This window comes from Chaetodon auriga, chromosome 14, assembly GCF_051107435.1.
Source record: "Chaetodon auriga isolate fChaAug3 chromosome 14, fChaAug3.hap1, whole genome shotgun sequence".
Classification (NCBI taxonomy): domain Eukaryota; kingdom Metazoa; phylum Chordata; class Actinopteri; order Chaetodontiformes; family Chaetodontidae; genus Chaetodon; species Chaetodon auriga.
Window position 1 is genome coordinate 4,429,142 of NC_135087.1, and position 20,400 is coordinate 4,449,541.

A 20,400-nucleotide genomic window follows, 5' to 3' on the forward strand; every position below is an offset into this window, starting at 1 on the left:
TCAAACTTATGTTCATTGTGGAGCTTCAGTTGACACAGAAATAGAAGTTTTCTCAGCTGTTTGCTCAGAGATGTGCAGAGCGGGGGGGTTGGTGCAGAGGTGCAGGTGCGAGCAGGAGGTTGTGGTGAAGTGGAAGGTTGCACCTCCGTCATTTCTTGGCACAGAGAGCGATCTGCAGGCTGCTCTGTGACCACATCCTCCCCTCTGCTGTCGCTCTCTACTCCTCGCCCCAGTTTGTCTCCCTCACCAACAACAGCTTTGACCTCCCTCTGTGCGCAGATGAGAACACTTGTTTCCTGTTGTTTTGCGGTTGACTCACACTCTCATATTTACTTTCCAACTGACTGTTTCAGCTAAAGGAAAAACTCTAATCATAAAGAAAATGGAAAATGTCATAGGCTTCTATCATTTGTGCAAAGTGCATAAACTACATGGAACTCAGATAAACTCAGTTTAGAAGTTTTTCAAACAATTTGATTTATCAAGTAAATGTAATCAGAGACACTTAAGTCACCTCTTTGTTGGCTTAGTGGAAAATGTTGTGACCCAAATAAACAGCTTGTGAAGTTTTATGCATCTGAAAAATAACAGATTTCACAGAAAAGAGGTGGGTGGGTTAAGCTAAATATACCTCACACTCTCTGGAAAAAGTGATGTTCAGTATAGGATAAGATGTGAGACCAGTAAACCTGCGTGTCAGCACAATGTAAAGCATTAATATATCAGCTTAATTCTTGTTTATCTAAAACTTTAGTCTGAAATGAAGGTTAATGAACAGACTTTTCTAGTTTAGATCCATGCTGCATGTAAATTTGATAGGACAATTAGCAAACACTGAAAAGTTAAAGGGGAAGTGAAATAACACGATTGACCAGATCCTCTGACATACTTTTATTGAAAAGAAAATTAAGCATTAAATGTTCACAGCCACAAACACACCGAAATGGTGAAAAAACATTCCAGCAAACTTACTTCCATGCCACTTGTAGCTTTTAATATCATTATGAGAGTATGAACTGTTCCTCTAATGTTAGCATAATTTTATTGGCTCATTTGTACATGAATGGAACTGCGCGGTGACATACAAAGAGTGGAAAAATAGCCACTTTGTTGTACAAATTGTATTTACAGAAAACAAGATAATCCATCGCCCAGGGATCATCTGATCAGGCCTCAGATCAACTCTCAGTTCTGCTTTCCAGTTGAACTCTGCAACAGGCAGAAAGGACACAACATCATATTGTCATGAGCTCTTTTTATTGCTTGTTCATTCACATATTAAAATTTATGGAGCCAGTTTTTGCAGAAAGGAGCATTAAAAATGAAAGAATGTGTATGTGTTTTGGATAAAATGTGTTGGGACAGAGTACAGCGTGGAGATTATGTACGAACCTGAAGCTTCCACACCAGAAAGGCCACAAAGGCTCCATAGATGCTGCTCTTGACGATTAAAACAACGTAGGAGAGTTTGGCAGTCTGTGTGATCCTCAAATATTTCTCTGCAGAAAGTTGAAACACTCAGATGAGTGACATGATTCAAAGAGGAAACCTCCAGTTTAGATTGTTGGAATTGATGCATTGCAGCGTACTGAACCACAAAACAATATATTTACCTCTTGTCATGACATCTGTAGTCTTAGCTAAGAAATGGATTAGACAAGGTCAGATGATCAGTTACATGTACAGCAAAAAGATCAGGTTTTTGGTCGTTTTTGAGTTTAAATGGACATACCTTCATCACCATTAATTGAGTCTGAAACATACTCATAGTGTGTCCCATTGAAGAAGGTGACAGTGCACTGGAATTCACTGCTGGGTGTGAACCACGTTTCAGCAGGGACCTGTAGCCTGCTGGTGATTGTGTAATCGCTGCCATCCCTCACGGCAGCGCTGTCCGTCGCCACACCATCAGTTTCATTTCCCCCGTTGATTTGCCAGGATATGCTGACGTGGTCTGGGTAGAATTCACTGGCCACACAAACCAAGGTCTTCTTCTTTGCTTTGTCTTTTTGGTTTCGACACTCCTTTGGCGAAGGTTTAAACACTTTCACTTTTGGTTTGACAGCTGTACGGCCTTGTTCTGCAAGGACAAAGAACATAAGTCACGAAATAAAAGATCCACAGCAAACCAGTGTGCACTACCCTAACTCCAGTGATGCACATGAGACACAGTCAGGGTTCAAAAAGACACAGGAGAGCTTTTTCCTCTGAAGATGAACACCAAATGCATGATCATCACAGGCTGCACAGCTCACACTGAGAGTCATTCAAATTGAATTCTTTCAGTAAAAAGGTTTAATCGCAGCGATCTTACCAAGAACTGTGAGCCTGGTTCCCTCTCCAAAATGAGCAGGATAAGTGTTGGAGCACACCTCCGACTCACATGTAAAAAACTGACAAAGATCTACAACCACTGAAGTAAAATCTAACGTTTTCTTCTTTTACTGCATTTGTGAGTTTTTTGCAAACTAGTGTCAGACATAGATCCTACTTATGGACTCACTAATGTCAATTTAAAAGACTTTTTTCCTTCACTTCTTGATGCAGGGAAGGAAATTTTAAAGCAACTGCAAACGAACACAGCAACAAGGTGCTGCTCCAGATAATCAAGACATTTCACAAGACATTAAAACAGCAGTTTTCTACAACCTGAAACTTAACTTGATCATTTTCTTACCCAACACGGTCAATCTGGTGCCACTGCCAAAGTAAGCTGGCTTGTCACTGTTCACACTGATACAAGTCTACAGAAAAAACTGCTCAACCTTTCAGCACTGAAGCTGAAAACTGTCTTTGTGCTCTTTTCTTGCACAAACTAAAAACATTTCTGCACACAAAAATGTTGAAACAGCAGCTATCCACACCAAATTATTTGCTAACAGCATTAAACATTACCTAAAACAGTGCTCATATTCAAACTAACAGTTATTTCTTCAGATAAATGTTTGCTTTTTAGATGTCATTACAGTGATCTTACCAAGAACTGTGAGCCTGGTTCCCTCTCCAAAATAAGCAGGATAATTTCCAGAGCACACCACTGACTCGCATGCAAAAAACTGACGGCAGCGGCTGATTAAACCTGTCTTGGTTTTCTTTTTTGTGAGTTTTTTGTTGTTTGATTGACAGTGTTGACTGTTGTGAACACTTTTCAAGCAAATGCCAAATTTCACAGCTTTTAGACGATGAATTAACTGCAACAGCAATAAGTTCAGAATAACTAAGTCTGGTGCCAAAAGTAGCTTTTATTGCTGTAGACCTGAGAGATTTATCTTGTATAGATTTTATATTTGTATTTTCTTTTGCATTTCTGACAGCAAACACATACACAGCATTCTCTGAACAAAACATTCAACGTGTTATTTACTCAGTAATAATTTAGTAGATCTATGTTAAACAAAGCTCAGAAAACATTAATGCATATGATTTGGATCATTTTCTTACCCAACACGGTCAATTTGGTGCCACTGCCAAAGTAAGCTGGGTTGTTGTTGTTCACACTGATACAAGGCTACAGAAAAAACTGCTCAACCTTTCAGCACTGAAGCTGAGAACTGCCTTTATGCTCCTTTTTCACATTAACTAAAGACGTTTAACTGTTCCCACATAACTGCAGGGGAAGCTTTTTCACATACTACGTTGGTAGCCTTACCTAAAACCGTGAGTTTAGTTCCAGCTCCAAAGTAAGCTTCTGACTGTGAACTCACAGTGTTTGACAGAGCTGATGAGAACTCGCTGTGAGAGAAATAATCTGGGCTGAGAGCCAAAGGTTTTACTGCTGCAGTACTTTCACAGCAGCTTTTTGCTTCTTAGCGCAACTTCCAATCTAAGCTCTATTTTAAAGGAGAATACTTTGTTTACAGGCATCAAATGAAAGATGTAAAAGTACACCTTTTACTGCCATTTTTTTCACATGTTGCACACAGGTTGTGAATCATCCTCTGAGGATGTTGCAGGTTTACTTACCTAAAACAGTGAGTTTAGTTCCAGCTCCAAAGTAAGCCTCATTGTAGGAGCACAGAGACTTTCAGCTACAACAAAAACTCTTCCTACTGCCTCTCTTTATCTGTGCCACTTTGAAATTATTCCAACTTTGTCACTTTTTAACATGTACAGACTTTAACTTATTATTTTTACCATTTAAGAATCTATTCTTGGTGCTTGTTTAATGATTATTTAATCTTGTAATGGTTAAAACACTGATGTTTATCAGTCATTTGAACTTTAGGTTTTCATCACAGTGCCAAGAACATCTTAACTAAATCACACCTGAATGATACTTAATGAACTTTAAAATAATTTCTTACCTAAAACAGTTAACTTTGTTCCTCCACCAAAATAAGCCTCTGTAGCACCAGTGTCACAGTGCACCTGATCAGTGCTCAAAACAGCCCATGATGCTGCTTTTACTTTGCTTCTTTTCTAAGAAATGTAAACTGTCTTTGCAGCCTGTTTTGTTGTAAGTGACACAAACCTCTCAGTGAGCTATGCTCCTGGGCTTTACGCTAACTTTCCAAGAACAGACAGTTTTGTGCCTGAACTGAAAAAGGCTTCATTGTGACAAAGCCTTTAATATTAAGACCACAAACCTCAGAGCTAAACTTAAACTGGACTTCAGTGCAGTGAGTATCTTACAGAAACCCTGATTACAACGCTGCTTCCATTTGTTTGATTTCTTACCTAAAACAGTTAACTTTGTTCCTCCACCGAAGTAAGCTTCCCGACCATCAGAGTCACAGTGCACCTGATCAGTGCTGAAAGACGCTGCTTTAACTTTGCTTCTTTAGCTTCCTTTGAACTTAAAACTGACAGCTGCTGCACTATACTCCTTTATATGACACCATTTCTCTTAATGACCAACCTGTTGGGCTTTTTAGTGCTGCAGTCTTTGTTGTCTTGCACGTGGATTCATATGAAGGAATTTTAATGTCCTACTTACCGAGAACAGTCAGTTTTGTGCCTTGGCCGAAATAAGCTTCCCGCTGACACAGTGTTGAAGCTTGAGAACAAAAAGCTCTGAGCAGAACTTCAACTTTGAAGAGTTTGAGCTCAATAAAGTTGAAGAACAACTCCAGATCCACTGCTTTTACATTTGTTCTGATTTTTTTTTACCTCAACCTTCCTCATAGACTGTGTAAACAATGCATGTTTCTTACCTAAAACAGTTAATTTTGTTCCTCCACCGAAGTGAGCCTCTGAAGCACCACCAGAGTCACAGTGCACCTGATCAGTGCTCAAAACAGCCCAAGATGCAGCTTTTACTTTGTTTCTTTGCATTGTAGTTTTGTAATAAATGTAACTTTCCTTTTAAAGGAAGTTTTACAAATTCTATGCAACACAAAGCTCTCAGGGAGCCACTCTGTTAGACTTTATGTTAACTTACCAACAACAGTCAGTTTTATGATTTGGCTGAAATATGCTTCACACTGTAAAAGCATTAAGATGAAGAACAGTTTCTTTTTCATTTGTTTGATTTCTTACCTAAAACAGTCAACTTTGTTCCTCCACCGAAGAAAGCCTCATAACCACCAGAGTCACAGTGCACCTGATCAGTGCTCAAAACGGCCCAGGATGCAGCTTTTACTTTGCTTCCTTAGTTTCTAGTTTTGTAATAATTTCGAACTTTCTTTAAATGAAAAACCAACAGCTGCTGCACTGTGTGTTTATGTGCTGTATGTAATGCAGACCGACCTGTTAGGCTTTTCTATGTTTCACTTCTTGTACAGGTGGATTCATGTGAAGAAGTTTTGGCATCTTACTTACCGAGAACAGTCAGTTTTGTGCCTTGGCCGAAATGAGCTTCGTACTGACACAGCGTTGAAGCTTGAGAACAAAAAGCTCTGAGCAGAGCTTAACTTTAAAGAGGCTGAACTCAACTTCAATTACAGTGCTGTTACATTTATTCTGATTTTTTTTTTTTTTTTTTTTTTTTTTTTTTACCACAGACCATATCACTGACTGTATAAACAATCTATTCAGTTCACTTAAATTTCTTACCTAAAACTGTCAGCTTTGTTCCTCCACCGAAGAAAGCCTCATTACCACCAGAGTCACAGTGCACCTGATCAGTGCTCAAAACAGCCCAGGATGCAGCTTTTACTTTGCCTCTTTGCATTTAGTTGCTTTTAGGTTTTATCTTAAAACAACCTTTTTCCATCGACATCAGACCTATTTTACCTCGTTTTACTTTGTCTTTAACAGGTGAATGAATCTGAATAACATTTGATGTTTACTTACCAAGAACAGTCAGTTTGGTCCCCTGGCCGAAATAGGCTTCGTAATTGGCACAGCGCTGAAGCTTAACATCAAAAGCTCTGAGCTGAACTTAAACTATGAAGAGCCAAGTACCTTATGATTCTTCATGCACTCCTCCAATGACAAAGCCCATTGCATTTATTCAATTTTGATCATCCTTGACTTACCCAAAACAGTCAGTTTGGTTCCTTTTCCAAAGTATGCTTCGACATTGTCACAGTGCAGAAATACTGAGCATGAACCTCTGCTGTCTGTCCCTACCAGAATTATTTTGTGAAAGTTTTTTAGTAATACTTCTGACTATATTAAGACTCTAAAGCAATGTGAAATCTATCAAAACACAGTAATCAAATGAAATATTTACCTAAAACAGTGAGTTTGGTTCCTTTTCCAAAGTATGCTTCAGCATTGTCACAGTGCAGAAATACTGAGCATGAACCTCTGCTGTCTGTCTCTACCAGAATGAAAGTTATTTACTCTTACTTTTGATTATCCTTTGAGTCTAAAACAATGTGAAATCTCTCAACATACACCAATAAACTGAAATATTTACCTAAAACCGTCAGTTTGGTTCCTTGGCCAAAGTAAGCAGGATCAGTGTAGGTCACAGTGTTTTCACTTCAGCTCAATATTTCATCTTTTTCATATCAGCAGTTTTTCCTTCATTTTCACACCAACATTTAAAGTATTTTGAGTTTGTTGCAGTTAACTAAAGTTGTAAAAGCTGTGACTTACCCAGAACAGTGAGTTTTGTTCCTTTTCCAAAGTAAGCTTCATTCACGTTGTCACAGTGCAGAAATGCTGAGCATGAAACTCTTTCTTTACCAGAATTACCTTATTGACAATTTTTACTGAAACTTCTGTTTATCCTTAGACTCTAAAAACAGTGCAGAATCTATCAAAATATATCAATAAACTGAAATATTTACCTAAAACCGTCAGTTTGGTTCCTTGGCCAAAGTAAGCAGGTTCAGTGTAGGTCACAGTGTTTTCACTTCAGCTCAATATTCCATTTTTTTCATATCACCAGTTTTTCCTTCGCTTTTACACCAACATTTAAAGTATTTTGAGTTTGTTGCATGGAACTAAAGTTGTAAAAGCTGTGACTTACCCAGAACAGTGAGTTTTGTTCCTTTTCCAAAGTAAGCTTCATTTGCATTGTCACAGTGCAGAAATGCTGAGCATGAAACTCTTTCTTTACCAGAATTATCTTTGGACAATTTTTACTAAAAGTTCTGTTTATCCTTAGACTCTCAAAACAATGCAGAATCTATCAAAATATATCAATAAACTGAAATATTTACCTAAAACCGTTAGTTTGGTTCCTTGGCCAACGTAAGCAGCATCAGTGGTGGTCACAGTGTTTTCACTTCAGCTCAATATTTCATCTTTTTCATATCAACAGTTTTTCCTTCACTTTCACACCAACATTTTTAAGTTTCTTGCATTGAGCTGAAGTTTCCAAAACTCTGACTTACCCAAAACAGTGAGTTTTGTTCCTTTTCCAAAGTAAGCTTCAGCTCCAGTGTCACACTGAATGTCTCCTCTACCAAAAAGTCACAAATTGTTCTGTAATGAGCGAGTGGAGGCACAGTCTGATAATCCACAGGATGAAGAAGGTTGAAACATTCAGGATGAGCTTCAGAATGTCCACAGTTGGTTTGATTTTTGTCAAGATGAGTAACAGAAGCCTCCAGATGCTCCACATATGACCTTAAAGTCTTTTTAAAACTTTTTTTCCAGCACACTTTCTGCATATAAATTGACTTTTTGATCCCAGAGTGTCCTGCCATCTCACACGCCTTCAGATTATTGGTTTTTCTGCTCTTCTAAGCGTCCCAGGCAGCATGTAGCCGTCTACACAATGGATGTTAATGGGAGGAGGTTTTTGTACGGCGGCTCTATTGGATTGTATCACCGTGCCCCCCCTGTCCCCACGGTGAAAAAGCATCACACAAAAACCTGAATTCTCTTTCGTTCTCTCCTCTCTCCTCCCCCCACCCAGCTTCTCCATATCTCAGCCTCCATCTCTGCCTGTGTGAGAGCAGCTGTACAGGTCGGGCTGAGTGACGGCTGAACGGGCTCCAACATGACTGCTGCTATTTCTGTGACAGCTAAGAAAAGATGTGAGAGCGAGGGGAAGGAAACTGGTGTTTGTCACTCCTCAGAGGAAGTGACATCTCTGCTGGTCACACCTCTTTATCCACCCAGTTATCAGTGAGCTGAGCAGATAAACATTCACTGAGGATCATCCCACACTTCATATTGCTCGTGTGTAATGTGAAAGTTTTCAGTTGTCGTGCTAATCCCAGAGATTTCTTTTTATCACAGATTTATTACCTGACTCTGTTGTCCCCCCCGATATATGAAGCATGTTTAGCGTCTTTAACTTTTTGTTGTGGTTTTACGATTCTGCTCTCATTGTATTCGTTTGCACTTTTAAATATAAAAGCCCTGATAAACAAACTGCACTTTACCTGCCACCACTGACCAACAGGCTGACAAATTTGGTGGTGACCAAAACAGAGCTAAAAGAAAGTGACAACTGGACTTAGATCATCAGGTGTCCAGAGACACAACCCCAAGTGAATTCAGATGTTGCTCTGAGGTTTCTGCTTCTGTGTGTAGTTTTTCTGTTGCCCCCATGTGGACCAAAAAAAAAAAAAAAAGAAAGTCATAATCCCTGATGTTAGCACATCATTCTATTAAGAACTCAGTGCATCATAGGATTTTAACATGGCTTTCATCCATTTTGCATGTCAGTTTGTACATTTTCAGAACATAAAGACAGGATGGCATGACATCCTTGAACAATATATCTTTTTCTAACTTAAACCAAAGTTTCATCAAACTTTTCAGGATTATTTATTTTTCTCTCCTCCATTCCATTCTTCCACTCAAAATGAGTTTCTATGATAATGTTCAATTCATTAAATAACATAAATAAAACTGATGTAAGGACAAGCTTTGCACATTCACATTTAGTTTAAATGCTATGATATGGCATCAATCTGTTCACTGTGCAATGCTGTGCATATGTCCCTGATTTATGAACAACTCACAACATATAACTCATGAACAACAGTCCTTTTATTCCCACTTAGTAAAAGTCACTGCACTGTGAGACATCATAAGCATTGCTAATCTCAATCAGCACCATATTCAGACCACATCTGTGCAGCTCAGTTTAGTAACACTTACATGATTTGATTGGCCACCCATTTTACACACTGTATTCACCTTATTTTTAACTACACCTAAGTGTAATCTCACACGAACCCTGTAGAGGTCAGTGTATCCTAACCACTGAAACTCGATATGCTTTCATCAGTTTGCACACACAATTGAATGATATAAGAAAGTGCTCAGAGTGACACTGATGAGACACTGCACAGGACAACAATGCTGTATGGGATATATAACACTGTTAACACCTGCTGACTTATCTGAAGTGATCAGCGTTGTGGTGTTGCAGGAACATAACTGAGCTGTGCAGACGCAGTTCTTGTATGAACTCGTGGAGTTTATCATGCTATTTTAAGTTTTCTGTTTGAGTTCTCTTTTTCAGTTGATGTCCCAGTTTCATGTCACATTAATGTAAGCTGCCTGTCATGCTCCTCGGAGTTCAACACATTAACCCTCCTCACTCATCCCTCCTCCCTGTCTTCTCTTCCTGGTTTTTTATTGAGGTTGTTGTTCAGCTGCTGAGCCTTTCTGAATCACTGTGCTCTACTAGATGCACAGTAATACACAGCTGAGTCCGCAGCTTGAACAGTGTGTATCTGCAGAGAGGAATTCAGCACTGCAGGCCGGTGCATGGTGTATTTGGACTTGTTGAAAGGAGCTTCAGTGCTTGACGAATCTTTACCATAAGAATATGTTACTAGCTCTATTTTCCCAGTGCTGCTTTGTCTGTACCAGTACATGTAGGAGTATTGATCGTCATCTTGTTCACACTGCAAATTTACAGCTGGGTCTCCTTCGTGGCTGAAGACGGATGGAGGCTGGAGAATTTTCACACAGAAGGAGAAATCTGGAAAGAGAAGAAAAAAGAGAAGTAAATAAACATGAGCAAACAATTCTTTGATGGAAAAAAAATGTTTTCTCTAAGCTGAATTTAAATGTTCTTACTGGAGGAGATTAGAACTGCAACCAAGAAGAGGATCATTGCCACAGTGATTATAGCATCAGAGCTGTCTGCCCATCACTGACAATTCGAACTCTGTTGTCTTCTAACAGGCTGAACAGCTGTAGGTTTAACTTCCTGTACTGCTTCAATCAAAACCTCTGAAATCAGCTCTGATCCTCCCCCTGCTCTCTGGTTGTCCTTTACCAGGAACTCTTTGCCTACATTCATAGTGTTTCACAGGTTTCTCTGTGGAACCGCTGTCTCCTAGTGAACACTGAGCAGCATCTGCAGGTTTTGGGAGAGTTCATTAGGGTGGCCCTGAGGGTCAAAACACAACATTTGACAAAACATGACATTTCAGAAAACACAATATTGTAGCAAGACATTTCACAAAAAACTATATTTCACCGAACATGGCATGGCATGAAATGTATTTTTCCCCTCAGAGCCACTGTATTTTATGGTAATTGTTGCTTTTACAACAGGTTCGACCATCTGACATCAAACAATCTAATTGCTGCAACACACAGATAAAAGCATTTTACGAACGGACTAACTAACTAAACTGGCTTGGGGGAATTTGTTCTGGTCCTGTCATTACTGCAACTTTCTGCTTCTTTCTCTCTTTGATGCATAAAACAGATATGGCAGCAAAATATTTGGACATGCTTCATAGTTTTTGCATGAGAAATTTCATGAGGAGTCATACATTAGTTAATTATTAGTTCCAGAGTGTGATGTATTATCTGCAAACACTGATATAGGAGGTGTTAGATGTCGTAGTGGTGCTTGAAGTGATGACCAAATACTCCCTCATATAAACTAACAGCTCAGCATTGTCCCAGTGTGTCTTACCGTCCTTTCGGGACTGAATCAATGATTTAACTTCTTTACTGTTCCACTGGGGCAGCTGTTGAGCAGTCGCTAATGTAGTATAAAAACCAAACAAGCCACAGCTCCTTCCTGTCTGCATGCCATCTGGGACAGACAGACTTGTTATTTGTATGACTGTCTGGTCTGTGTGCATCACTGTGACTGGCAGCACAGTAGTAGGTGCTGCTGTCATTGGGAAACAGCTCAGTGATTTGAAGAGAGAAATTGTTTTTGGATGTGTCGATGGACCCCTGGAAGTGCCCCACGGTTTGGTCAAACTCTCTGATCAGAAACTCCAGTGGAGAGCCGTAGTAGTTTTGTCTGTACCAGTACATGGTGTAGCTGCTCATGCTGATCCCTGGACCCATGCTGCACTGCAACAGCACTGTGACTCCTGGGTGAGAAATTTGATCTCCAGACTGAAGGACCACAACAGCGAGACCTGCAGCACATTAAGGATGAGGTTTCATTGTTTTCACCTCGATGCACAGAACTGAATGTCATGCGTGATGTGTACAGTAAATGTGATGGGAACTTGACCGTTCAAGCATCCATTCTGAATACACAAAACCCACCTGAGTGTAAAAGAAGCGACAGACACAAGACTGTGACAAGCATGTCAGCGATGAGCCTTGTTCCAGCTGAATGAGGCAGACTCGATCTGTTCAGCACAAACAGACCATGAGGTCACATGATCACATGATGGAAACATAGCACTGACTGTCAGTCTCATTCGTTGATCATGAAGTGAGGCTGTCTGCTGAATGAATGTAATGCTGTAAACATCGAGCATTCCCCCAGAGTTTGTTTTTGGACTGTTGGTGGGACAAACAAATGAAATTATGATGGGCATTTTCACAGTTTTTTTTTTGACATTTTGTACACTAAACTTGCAATGGAATGAATGGGGCACCATATTGGAACATGGTATCCCATCCTCTCAATACAGCAATACCTACAGAAATGAGCCTCCATGGAATGTGATTGGCTATTGCTGAATTGAGTCTCGGCACTTGTTCCTCTGGTCATTTGATGCATGTGCAAGCCCTCGGTGGGACAAATAATTGGTAACTTACTTATTGGAGTAAGACTTCCATGAAGACTTGTTGCTTCCTTTATTACATTTCATAGGCAAGCTAACCTGCCAACAGCCTTTGTTTCTTGTCCTAGCATGTGTTCCATGAGTTACAGTGTAGGTTTTGTTCATTGGGTGTTTGCATACTTGGTTGAGCTAACATTTGGCTATGCTGATCATCGTGGGGCTGCTGCTTGCTAGCGTTTCTGCTGTCTTAGGCTGATGTTGTGGTGTTGGCTGCTGTCTTTATTTTCATGTGGTGATGGTTTGGTGAAATGTGAACTCTCATGTGTGAGTATTAAATTGTTTCGGGCTGAATTAGTTTGGTAGCTTATTTCCCCCAAGGTTGTTATTGCAACCATGTTAGAGAGGAGTTGATTAGACTTCATGGATATTTCTCACTTTTTTCCGCATGCCATCACACTCATAAGCTGTTTAACTCAGTTCAGTTCCTGTGAAATAACACTGCAGTGGTAAATAACATGCTTGTTCTACATGTCAACATTATAGTTTAACACACACTGTGCCATATGTACTTAACAGCTTTTCATTATAAAACTTCAGTCTCAAGCAGGCTGCATATACTGTTCACACATGCTCAATATATGCACATAAAACCCCTTCTATATACAGATTATCTTATCCATACAGAATTTCCACTCTTGTGCTATGTGTACCACAGCCTGGTATGTACAGTAGAGAGTAACTGAGCTTGTATATAGTTTGTATTCCAGCTCTTGGCTGCATGTATATAGTAGCTATGTGTTTAAGTTTGCTTTGTTTCGTTTAGTGGTTTTGCTTAGCTTTATGTTTGTAGAGTATCCTGATTTGAATTTGCTCTGTGTGTATAAACTGAGAACCAGAGTCAGCTTTCTTGTATATGTCATCATGGTAACTCACCCTGCCTCTCAGGATCTTGAACGTGAAAACAGCTGAGGAAAAGGAGAACAGGGTTTTTGGTGATGAGGTGACATTAAACCACATCACTGTGTACTGGCAGCACAGAAGTACACAGCCGAGTCTGATAGATTTGCGCTCTGAATAATCAGCGCTCCTGTTTTCACGTCTTTTCTTGTAATCTCAAAGCGATCTTTAAACTGCTTCTCGGGTACCGAATCACTGTTAATGTAGTTGTATCCAATGAAATTCATCAGACCGCTCTCTGTTTGCTGGTACCAGAGCATTGCATTAAGGCTGCTATCATCGTGACTACATTTAAAGTCCACCCTGGCCTTTTCAGTGACTATTTGTGGAAGAGACGGCAGAAATGTCACACCCTTGGCTGGATCTGTGGGAAAAACACACATTGAAAAGTGGTTGATACAGAAGCCTCAGTGAATAAACGTCCATATTATTGCTGTATGAAATGAACACAGTTAAGTTATTTCTGCAGTTAATTACATGGCAGCAAAATGAGAAGAAATCCGATCACAAATGGAGGCATCCTCCAGGTTTGCTCTGCTGCGGGAGACACACAGCTTCCTTCAATGAAACTCTCTATTAAGAGAGACACCGCCTCATCTAGGGCACACTCCTCATTTACAGGAAAATGATGAGGGTTTTAGTGAGGGAGTGGCATTAAACCACATCACTGTGTACTAGCAGCGCAGAAATAAACACCAGAGTGTGACAGGTCTGCTCTGCTAATAGTCAGCATTCCTCTTGTTGTGCTTTGTCTTGTCAGCTTGAATTGTTCTTCAAACTGACCCTCATATATTGGGGAGCTTTCATATCCATACCCTATGAGGGTCATAGACAGGCTGTCCTTTCTTTGCTGATACCAGAGCATTATTACGAGGGATGAGTCGTCATGGCTGCAGTTAATCTGGACCTTGCTGCTCTCCTTCACTATCTGAGGAGCAGATTGCTCAAATGTAACGGCACTCACTTGACCTGTGGAGGAAGCACATTTAGACGAAAGTGTTACTGACAAACAGTATTTACATTATTTATATAACATGACTTTTGAGTGTTTTAAACATAGCTAATGATCAGTTTCATGCAATTCAGGATGAAGTGTGAGATCTTACATGAAAACCAGACGCACAGAAAACCAAATGTGCACGTAGGCGAAGGCATTGTCAAGCTCTGATGTGAGGAAAAAGCACTGCCACGAGAAAAATAAGGCTCGGAGTGATGAGGAAGTGCATCGTTTTTGGGTCATGACTACATTCTGATTAGAGCTTCATGTCATGTGCTGTGCTTCCACCTATTGGTTGAATGTATTCAGGACAGTAATTTGCACGACTGCAGAGGGTCACATGTCAGGAAAACACAAATATAGGTTGGTTTAAGTGTTCAAACAAATGACCAGTAAGGTATTTTTTCATTTTAGAGAGCAATTTATACCTTGTTCCCATTCTGTCTTCCTTCTCTCCATTAATTATATTATTTTTTTTTTTTTAATATGAAGTGAAACGTGTTATAAAGCCACTGATATCATCTGCTGCACAGTGTGGTGTAGTGCCTTCCTTTATTCGATTCTTATTGTTGGTATAAAGCAGGTGTCAGAGCAGTGAACAGACTCCTTGCTGTATGTTTTTGTCACAGATCTGAGGTCTGCCACAGCACTGTGTAGACTGGCAGCACACAGATAAACAGCCTCATCTTTCTCCTGAACGCTGGCTATTGTCAAAGACCACTGCTTCCCCGTCGATTTCACCTGAAAACCAGATTTGAATTCTTCCTCAAAGTTTTCAGTACCTGCTACTATATACACAATTAACTGAAAACCTTTTCCTCTCTGCTGTCTGTACCAGTACGTATATTGATAATCTGTGTTATTCTGGTAGCAGTGCATTTCTGCCAAGCCACTGGGAAGACTGGAGATGTAGTGGGGCCACTGAGTTATCAGCACAGACTGAGAAACATCTGAAACACAAAAACACAGAATCGCTATTACTGCCATGATAAATATCTGCTAAATCTGCTCAATTTCAGTAATACGTTTACATGCTTTTTTGATCATATCAAGACAAGTGAAATTAAAGGTGATGATGGAAAACACACCAGAAATGTTTCCATCAATATTTAATGAGAGGAAGCCGAACATGTCCATGTACATTTTTATCTGTACAGATATTAACTTTACCTGCAGCCAAAAGCAAGAAGAAAGTGATGGTGGTAATGCCTGGGGTCATTTTGACTTAGGAGGAGGAAATGAAATGAATGAAACTACGGTGAGACAACGCTTGAGATCTGAATGTGGGAAATGACAATGAGAAGGCGTACAGAAGGAGTCGACAAGCCTCATTCGCATCAGGGAGTCATGGGAGGAGTTTTGTTTGTCGTCTAAAACTGCCCAACAACATGTGTCAGTGTCCAATCTGTCGCCTGCTTGATTCATACATCATCTGGTTTACAATGTTTTCAGCTTTTCTCACACATTACTTTTGTCCTCTGGGAGCAGAGATAGAAAACTGCCGCAGCTGCTGTGTGAAAAGACGTTTGGTTGTCCAATACAAACGTCTCTGTGTCTTCATTAAGCAGTTTCAGTTTGATGCAGGTGCATGTTTGATACTGTGGGACACCAGCTTTTTGTAAAGGAGCCAAAGGAGTTGAAACACTGTGCTGACTGGCTGCACAGAAGTACTGTGCACTGTCTGATGGCTTTGTGTTGGAGATAACAAGCTGAGCTCGGCCCTTTGAATGACCGGTCATGTTGAAGCGTGCTTCAAAGTTCTTCTCGAGGTTTGGGGTTTCATAATGAAGCTGTCCGATCAGCTCCATGGTCCTTTGACCTCCTGCTGCTGACTTGTAACGATACCAAAGCATGTAGGCATAGTTGGTGTCTCCATGATAACAGTCAAGACGGGCTTCTTCTTGTTCAGAGTTTATCACATTTACTGATTGTTGGATCCTGAGCGATAACACAACATCTAGAAGACAAAAAGAAAAACTCAAGGTTAACAGAAATTTATGAGGAATTACACATATCTTATGACTCTTACCTGAGAGCAAAGACAGAGAAGAAACCAAAATGACAAACATTTGAATTTTTTGTCCTGCATATGAAAATCCTTGTTTTGCCATAATGTTGTCTGTTGTGTCTCAAATCTTAACTGTGACTTAAAGAGAGATATGCACGACCATCAATGTAAATCCATCATTCATGAGGAAGGAGGTGCTTACAGCTGTCTTGATGTGTTTTCACTGCTCTCTGCTCTTTAGTGTTTTGACTCTGAATCATTCAGAGATGATCAGACACTTCACTCATCTCAGGGAATCTACTGAAGCAAGTGAGGAGTTGGACTATTTTTTTTATTCACAAAATAATAAATATACAGTGCACCAGTTCGTTAAAATTCTCAGGTTTTTATTGCCCCTTTTCTCAGACTTGTCTGAAATGCTCAGTGCTGCTCACTAAAAGAAACACATCACTTTAATCACGTCCTTTATTTTTCTCATCATTCTCTTTATCATTTTCTTTTACTTCTCACATGTACAGAGCAGTTTTGATGCTGTGTCACGTGGTTTCAGTGGTTTCCTGTTGGTGTGCTGTTACCTGCTGGATCATTATGGAGGTTTTTGTACGATAGACTCACTGCCTTTATTACTGTGCATACTTGCTGCTCCAAAATATTCTCCACTGTCTTCAGGGTGTTTTGCGTTCAGGATGTGAAGATAAGCCGTTTTCTCTCCATCTCCACTCACTTTAAACTGGTTTTCAAATGGGGCCTCAACTTTAGGAGTAGTATAATACATATACCCAATCAGCTTTAGAGAGGTGTCTCCTGCTGAGCGCTGATACCAGAGAATAGTGTCATAGCTCGGGATATGATGTGTTAAAGTCAGGTTGAATTCACTGTTTGGGTTCATGAACAGTTCATTTGGAGACTGAAACACTTGTTTTTCTTTATTGGAGTAAACTCCTGTGAAGAGATCAAAACACAGTGTTACACAGTGTTGCTTCTATAGTTATAGAAACCTTATTTAACCAGTGTACACTTGGAGTTAATTACAGGTACATTTATTGAATATTGAATTTCACATTTCAGGATTTTTTTGAGTTAATTCTAAATTGAATAGAAAAAAAGTGGCGTCATGAATGTACAATACCTTTAATCCAGAACAAAGTAATGATGGATATGATGAGACGAGATGCCGTCATGTTGAATGTGAAGCACCAGCGAGAGTCTCTGCATGGTTTTATGGATGAGGAGGAGGGCCAGGAAGTGATGTAGAGAAATCGTGGCATAAGCTGACACTTGCAGAGTTTCCGTCAGTGTATTTTTATGTGCATTTTAAAGGATCACATTAAAACAAAAATTGAAAAAACCTAATTTCACTAAATAAATGTATATGTTTGCTTGAGGTCTTTCTTGCCTTTTCCCATAAAGAGTCAATGTGCTTAATGTGAGATGGAAACACATCTCATCACTCACATGTCTCCAATGTAACCTTCCTCAATTTCACTGTTTGAGGTTTGACTGCCACTCTTTTAATTATGTTGTCTTACTGTGGCCTCTTCCTCTGCAACTTCATCATGGTTTTCCCATGAGAGAATTGGCACCACTTACTGTTTATCTCAGTGAACCAACAACAACAAAAAACTTCAGGTAGATGTTCAATCCAGAAAAGTGGGATAGTAATTGTGATTTATGCTAACCCTAACCCTTTTGTTATTTACTTATTTTTTAAGCAACATGCAGCTGATATATCAAATTTTCATTGGAGGATAATTTACTCTTTAACCTGCTTTCAGAGGTGAGAGGGGAAGAGGTTTTTGTCAAGAGCAGACGGGTGTTTGATACACTGTGGCTGACTAGCAGCACAGAAGTATGTTGCGGTGTGTTCCAGTGCTTTTAGATTAATAATGGAAAGTGAACCATTTTTTGTTTTGTCTCCACTCAGATCTCCAGTTAATTTGAAGTGTCTTCTAAACGGCTCTTCCACGCTGTCATTGTTGAACTGGACATATCCATATCCAACAAGTTTCAGGGCTTTGTCTCCAGATGGCTGCTGGTACCACAGCATCACTCTGTAGTCACTTTGTTCATGTGTGCAGACAAGCTGTACATCATCACCAGGCTTTCTGATGACAGCAGAGGGGGACTGATGGACCTGAACCCCCAGAGAAATACCTGCTGTAAGCAGATGTAGACAGATTATTGATTTTAGATGTGAAGGTAAATAGTACAGTGCATCTTAGTTCAGAATGAGGCGATTGTTACCTGTGAGGAAATGGAAAAAGAGAAATCTGATCATAATGAAGAGATCTGACATGGAGCACTGAGTTAGCCTTCAGTAATGGATGAAATGCAGTGTTAAGTTACAAGTGATGACAGAGTCTCTGCTGTTTGTGCTTTCTCAGTAAACTGAGTCCCATTTAAGTAGGAAGCAAACGTGATGTAGAAAGGAGGAGTGGCTTCATGTAGTTTCATATCAAACTGTATCTGTATTCTCTTCTTTTCACCTGATTCCCCTGAATGAATCACATGAATGGTTTGCTTTTGACAGATTTCATTACACAGTTCATACAGAAAGTTTTCAGACCCTTTCAATTTTTGGATTCAAAGTGTTTTGTTAATTTATTAGAAATAAAAGACTGGTGAATGGACACTCATCAGTGCAGCACTCCATTAGTCAGGCCTTTGTGGTGGAGTCAGAGGGAAGACATTCTTCACTAAAAGGCGCATGATGGCCTGCTGGGAGTTTGCCAAAAGGCACCTAAACGACTCTCAGACCACAAAATTGCCTGGTCGGATGACAAAGATTGAACTATGTGACCATAATTCCCAACAGCGTGTGTGGATGAATTATCATCACCTCATTAAAGGAAATGTGGACAACTTGAAAGGGCCTGAAAACGTTCTGTATGCAGTAAAGAAATACAAGAGAAACAGAATCGCATTGACTGATGAGGATGTGACTGCATCAGACCAAAACATAACCACAAAAGCAGGTGTCTGGAGCAGTTTATTCCATGTCTTATTCCAAACCATGATAACGGTTCATGCAGAGTTTTTGTAGAGTTCAGAGGGGATTTTTCTCAGTGTGCTTCACTGGCTGCACAGTAGTAAACTGCACTGTGCTCTTGTCCTACACGTTTGATGTAAAGAGAGCCATTCTTTGCTGTACTCCCACTCAAATCACCAGTGATACTAAAATCCTTTTCATATGGCTCCTCCATTTTGACAGTTTGATAATTCAAATATCCAATGAGTTTCATAGCTGTTTCTCCAGGAGGCCGCTGGTACCAGAGCATCATGGTGTAGTCACTTTTCTTGTGGGTGCAGAAAATCTGCACTTTGTCACCAACTTCTTTGATAATATCAGGAAACTGATGGATCTCAAAGTCAATACCCAGACACACACCTGCAGAGAGGACAAAAATAAAAAAAAAAACCATTCATTTCAAATGAAACCATTTCCACATTCATTGGAACTAATTGTATTTGAGCAAAATATTTACCTGTGAGGCAACAGAAAATGAGAAAACGGATCATTTTTACTTCCTCAACCTGAAGCAATTCCTCAAAAGTCCTTAATAACATGCCAGATGTATGCATGAGAGGTCTCGTGATTTAACTTCTTGGGACCTGGCATCAGATCACACTGACTCTCACCATCAGCAATATAAATACACTGCTGCCTCTTCTGAACTGATGGAGGTTTGAAAAGGAAAGGGAAGCTTTTATAGAACATGTTTCCTATATATGGGCTGGCAAACATAATGGCATCAAATCAGGAGCAGCTGGCTGGGAGGAGCCTACTCAAGCTCTAATTCAAAGCCATAATGTTCATCAAGGTTTGAGAGGTTTTTGTATGAACGACAAAGAAAGTACAGTCACTGTGCATAACTGGCTGCACAGTAATACACTGCACTGAACTCAAGTCCAGTTGTTTGGAACATAAGAGAGCCATTCTTTGTTGCACTTCCACCCAAATCTCCAGAGATACTGAAATTTTCTTCATATGCCGCTTCCATTTTTGGCTCTTTGTATTGCAAATATCCGATGAATTTCATAGCTGTGTCTCCAAGTGAGCGCTGGTACCAGAGCATCACCCTGTAGTCAGTTTTCTCATGGGTGCAGAAAATCTGCACTTTGTCACCACGTTTAGTGATGAA

The 20,400-nt window shown here is 39.9% G+C and overlaps 1 protein-coding gene across 2 annotated transcripts; it reads right to left on the reverse strand.

The window, feature by feature from the left end:
- Positions 1 to 884: 884 nt before the first annotated feature.
- Positions 885 to 15,469, reverse strand: LOC143331515 (M1-specific T cell receptor beta chain-like). Of its 2 annotated transcripts, XM_076748448.1 has the most exons (7): positions 15,421 to 15,469; positions 14,901 to 15,200; positions 5,761 to 5,820; positions 1,733 to 2,080; positions 1,614 to 1,628; positions 1,393 to 1,499; positions 885 to 1,209 (listed from the first exon to the last, which is right to left on the reverse strand). In XM_076748448.1, the coding sequence occupies exons 1-7, from the start codon at positions 15,467 to 15,469 to the stop codon at positions 1,186 to 1,188; spliced, it is 903 nt and encodes a 300-aa protein (XP_076604563.1). In that variant the 3' UTR covers positions 885 to 1,185. The 2 variants fall into 2 exon arrangements, 1 of the variants encoding a protein (XP_076604563.1); XR_013078141.1 differs by lacking the exons at positions 885 to 1,209; positions 1,393 to 1,499; positions 1,614 to 1,628; ... (1 more) ...; positions 14,901 to 15,200; positions 15,421 to 15,469 and adding an exon at positions 7,731 to 8,356 and having other exon boundaries at positions 1,979 to 2,080.
- Between the last annotated feature and the right edge of the window lie 4,931 nt (positions 15,470 to 20,400).